We start from the raw sequence: 5000 nt of genomic DNA, 5'->3' as shown, positions 1-5000 counted from the left end.
ATAGACTTATCTTATAGAATAGAAAAAAAAAAGAAACTTTCTATCGTTTATTAATTTCGTCTTAGTCTGAGATAGAGATAGACATATCTCATCTTAATACTGAATGAATCAATGAGTGAAAATTAAAATGGAAGAAATGGGGTTTAACCTTTTTTCTGTCGGACAAATAACTCCCTGAAGGGATCCTATATTTCGTTATATTTATATTTATTTTATTATATTTATTTTATTATATTTATTATTATTATTATATTTATTATTATATTATAATTATTATAATTAATTATTATAATTATTTTAATATAAATATAATATAAAATTCATAATATAAAATATAAATATAATATAATAATATATAATAATAAATAGAATTATAAAATTATATTATTATTATAATAAAATTATATAATATTAATTTATAAATTATAAATATAAATAATACATAAATAATAAATATATCATTATCAGTATATAGAATGGTTAATGGTTCATGAATGAAGAATCCAAACATTTTTATGGAGTCATGAAAGCCGGAAAGATTCTTCAGATCTAGTCATACCATTACATTATATTGACAATTCCAAAAAACTGCTCATACTATGAGCATAGTATGATGGTGATCGGGCAGGCATGCCCCCATCGTCTAGTGGTTCAGGACATCTCTCTTTCAAGGAGGCAGCGGGGATTCGAATTCCCCTGGGGGTAGGGTACTACGAAAGGAAGTTGGGCATGGATTATTAATAAGCCTAGAATTGATTCTTCCTGGGTCGATGCCCGAGCGGTTAATGGGGACGGACTGTAAATTCGTTGGCGATATGTCTACGCTGGTTCAAATCCAGCTCGGCCCAATAATTCGCTGATCCATCATGAGAATGATATAACCAATTTGTCCTCCAGAAATACCAGATAGGGAGGAATAAAGAAAAGAGTCCATTTTTCTGCTATATCCCTATCCCTATTTATTTGTTTATTTGTTCCCGCATATTCTGATCTTTCTAATGATCTAGATTCATGTCATGATCTGTAAGTAAAGTATAAGAAAAAAAAGGAGTAAAGAAAGAAAAAAAGAGTTTTTTCCATTGATTATCAATCGATTTGGCAATAACCAAAGGATAGTAATCCGTGTCGCTCTCACTAAAGTCCATATCTATTTGGATATCAATATAGCACTCGTGTCTCTTTTGCAACAAACACGGCAATTATAAATCGAAATGGTTTGAATGAAATCATAAGAATATGTATGCTGTACACCTTATTTCCCTGGGATTGTAGTTCAATTGGTCAGAGCACCGCCCTGTCAAGGCGGAAGCTGCGGGTTCGAGCCCCGTCAGTCCCGACCTTGGATCCGATGAATCTATCAATTCATCTCTTTATTTTCTGTGAAGAGGGGGGGACAAGGAACAGGATCTAATTCTTAACGGGAATTCTTATTTCTTTTTTTCTTTCTTTTTTTTGTTTGTTTCGCATTTCTCATCGAACAAATACAGGAATTCCATTCCATTACTTCAACTAGTACCAATTAATGGGGGAGAGACATATGTAGATTAGTACAATTGTTGATAGCACCATATTCAAGATTCCAAGTACGGGTCTGGCTTTTTCGATAGCTCCTGATCCATGGAATAGAGTACCAATATGTTTCCAGGGAGCACATACACAAATTGGATTCGTTTATTGTTATTGTACGATACAAAATTAACTTAACCTGTTACCCCGACAGAATACTTTTCAGATTAAACCTACCTCCTTTTCTAGCTCCGATTTTGTGTAACCTCAATTACTAATTGGAAACAATCTATCTCATTCAAATTGCACATTGAACTTTTGATATATGCATCCCAGTCGCAATCCAAGGAAAAAGGATAAAAGAAAGATCAAACAAAGATCGCACCCCTCTTAGCGAGGGAATGAATAATCTTTTTTTCTTCCGATTTTAACGGTCCGGTCCCATCGAAGAAAGAACAAATTCCAAAATAGTGAATTTGTCGGACTATTAGATCTTTTCTACCGGGACCCATCTTTATCACATTTTTTCTTCCAAGAAAACTAGATCATCAAAAAAACTGAGTTTAGTTTAAAAATTAACGCTTTCCTTTTTCCATTTCACTTCTACTGTTTGGGTTTGTGTTTGGGTTTGTGACTAATGGAAGTGGAAGACGGGTTAGAGGATACCCCATTAGATGATTGTATAGTATAAGAATATAAGAAAAAGAAAGACGGTAGGTTATAGAACAGAAAAAATGGAAAAGAATGAAAAATTCAACGGGATTCTTGATTGGATCAAGGATCCTATTTTGGATTCAGTATGGATAAAAGATCTTCCTATGTTATACTATTCAATTCTCGACGATGAATCGATTTGATAGCTCAGATATTGTTATTCATGATATTGATCTGATTCAATATCATCGGGATGCAATTCATCCCATTGAATTTACAGGAGAAAGATTTATCATCTCTATGGGATTAGATCCCGAGTTATTGCGAAGTAAAAAAACGATGAGATTATGGAAGTAAATATTCTCGCATTTATTGCTACTGCACTGTTCATTCTAGTTCCTACTGCTTTTTTACTTATCATCTACGTAAAAACAGTCAGTCAAAATGATTAATTTGAATGAAACTTGACTTCTTATCTTAGTTCTTATCAATAATTGAAGGAATGAAAGGGATTCAAATTCCACGTCTTAAATGAATGAGCGGACTAGAATCTGTAGTATATGAAGTCCGATAGTATGGTAGAAAGAAAAATATGAACCTTTCTACCACACTATCTATTATTGAATAAAGTTGTACTGTATTATAGATCAATCTACAATATGTATCTTCAAATATGTACATATCACATGTACATATTACCCCCCCCCCCATTTTTTTTCTTCGCTACATCCATTTTATTTGTATTGATTCCGATCAATCAATCAAATGTCAATTTTTACTCTTACGGTTCTAATTCCCAGGTCTCTGATTATTTCCAATAGGGATCCCGGGATCCCTCGAAAGAATCAAATAAATGGAGGAAGAATAGTAATATTAATATATTCTATAAAAAGAAAAAAACCAAGTAATCCATCTCTTTTTTAGCATTCCAAAGCCAAAGAAAGAATTGATTGAGCCGTTGCCAGATGATCCAAGGAGTTCTATGGGAACTTCTTCGGATTTGGAAAAGGAGTAGTAGACCCCACCGATTTTTAACGCTTGAACCACAATATGAGGTGAGTCGATAAAGCATAAATAAGATTTCTACGAGTATAAACGGGAAATGCGTGATATGTGAATCGCCCAACGCAAGATTTTATGCGTAGTACCTCGTCAGACAACCACTATGTCTATCTTGTCTCCCGCAGAAAGTATGTATCTACGTAATAACAGAACGACTTCCTCTTTGAACAGTAAAGAGGGAAACAAATAAAAAAAAGAGGGGTCGGTTGCTCTTCCTTGTAATATCCATATATGATTCTGGTAAGAGCCGATTCATCAAAATAGAATATTTAGGAAGAATTCCTTCGTTTGGAAAAAATTTCCTATCATCTGTATCCCCTTTACTTTCAAAATACGAACATGGGAAACATTAAAATATTTGTTTGTTGAAAGATTATTATTCATATATTCCATATTACATTACTTTACTGGATTCCAGTAGAATTTTGAAACGGAGATATTCTTTTTTTTTAATTCTTTGCAGAACGATCTATGAAACAATTAATACAGTTTTCTTATTCAACTCAATTAGTAGTACTTCTAGAGTCCACTTCTTCCCCATACTACGAGCGAAAGAGAAAATGTAAAGACTACCATTAAAGCAGCCCAAGCGAGACTTACTATATCCATGTGAATTATGTCCCCTATCTCTATGAATATGAAGGAATTTTTTCATTATTGATCACTAATATAATAATAGTGGAATCAATGGCGCAGAGTCAAAAAGGGATTCTGACCGAATGCTATTCTATTAATGAACCAATCCAATAAATCTACTCATAACAAGTTCCTATATGATTTCTGGTAGAATTGGGAAGCATTAAGCACAAGCAAGATACGCAGTTACTCTCTTGGAAGTATCAAGGAAATGTTACTAATGGAACATGTAGTAATTATAAGACCTATTGTTTCCTTTGTTGCCCTTCATAAACAAAAGGCATAACAATATACAATCAAGATAGAGTATTATCTATTACATACCTCTATCTCCTGTTTGATCTAATCCTTACTGTCTCCCGATTGTCTCTATGAGACAATCGGGAGACAGTCTATTACATTTTTGACTGGGGGTATAGGTATAATAAAAAAAAAAAAAGAATTTTGTTGTTCAAATTTTTTGACTCTATAAAATAAAATAAAAAAAAGCCAATTATCCATCCAACCTAATATTGATTGAATGTCTGAGCACTCAGATACTCTCGTGAGTTTGTATACAAAGTATCTTCTGCTCTTTCTACAACTACTAAAAAATTTGAATTGGATTCCCCATCCCGACTATCCAATCTAATTCAAGACTCAGTCAGTAGACACTACGCTAGTAGTGTAAGGGATTCAGGAAGTCTTGATAGCCTTTCCTATACTATAATCTTTCCTTGGATCCTAGGCGCAAGGATTTACAGCCCTTTCTTTATAGAATATAGAATAGAACCTCCAGATTCTTCAAATAAAGCAAGTATCGACAGGCCTGCCTAGTCCTTTTCCTCTGCTTCTGCTGGTCAAAAATTCTGCGAGTTCTATCAGCAGAATAAGGGATTCCAAGTCTTTTGTTGATCAGGCGACACCCGGATTTGAACTGGGGAAAAGGGATTTGCAGTCCCCCGCCTTACCACTCGGCCATGCCGCCAAAACGATACAAAATAGATAGAAATATTTCCTTTTTGGGGGATTACTGAACCTTTTTTTTGATTGAATCCAGTTGATTCCCTTCGATTGATTGTATTGTATAGTATCTCAAAACATACAATACAACGCCTAAAAACTTCCCTTTTTCTTTTCTATTGAAAGAGAAAAGAAATGTG

The 5000-nt window shown here is 33.7% G+C and overlaps 2 protein-coding genes and 4 non-coding genes across 6 annotated transcripts, besides 1 other annotated feature; 4 read left to right on the top strand and 2 right to left on the bottom strand. All coding sequences in view use genetic code 11, as the record gives it.

The window, feature by feature from the left end:
* Window positions 1–5000: part of a sequence feature (large single copy region; LSC) that runs on past both edges of the window.
* On the top strand, window positions 633–705 carry trnE-UUC. Its single transcript has one exon. It is a non-coding gene; the product is annotated as a tRNA-Glu (tRNA).
* Window positions 765–848, top strand: trnY-GUA. Its single transcript has one exon. It is a non-coding gene; the product is annotated as a tRNA-Tyr (tRNA).
* On the top strand, window positions 1263–1336 carry trnD-GUC. Its single transcript has one exon. It is a non-coding gene; the product is annotated as a tRNA-Asp (tRNA).
* psbM (photosystem II protein M) lies at window positions 2508–2612 on the top strand. Its single transcript has one exon. The coding sequence runs from the start codon at window positions 2508–2510 to the stop codon at window positions 2610–2612; it is 105 nt and encodes a 34-aa protein (YP_004563861.1).
* Window positions 3742–3831, bottom strand: petN (cytochrome b6/f complex subunit VIII). Its single transcript has one exon. The coding sequence runs from the start codon at window positions 3829–3831 to the stop codon at window positions 3742–3744; it is 90 nt and encodes a 29-aa protein (YP_004563860.1).
* Window positions 4755–4825, bottom strand: trnC-GCA. The gene has a single exon. It is a non-coding gene; the product is annotated as a tRNA-Cys (tRNA).

The sequence above is a fragment of the chloroplast genome of Nelumbo lutea, assembly GCF_056320005.1.
Source record: "Nelumbo lutea chloroplast, complete genome".
NCBI lineage: Eukaryota > Viridiplantae > Streptophyta > Magnoliopsida > Proteales > Nelumbonaceae > Nelumbo > Nelumbo lutea.
This window is presented reverse-complemented; position numbering and strand designations above follow the sequence as displayed.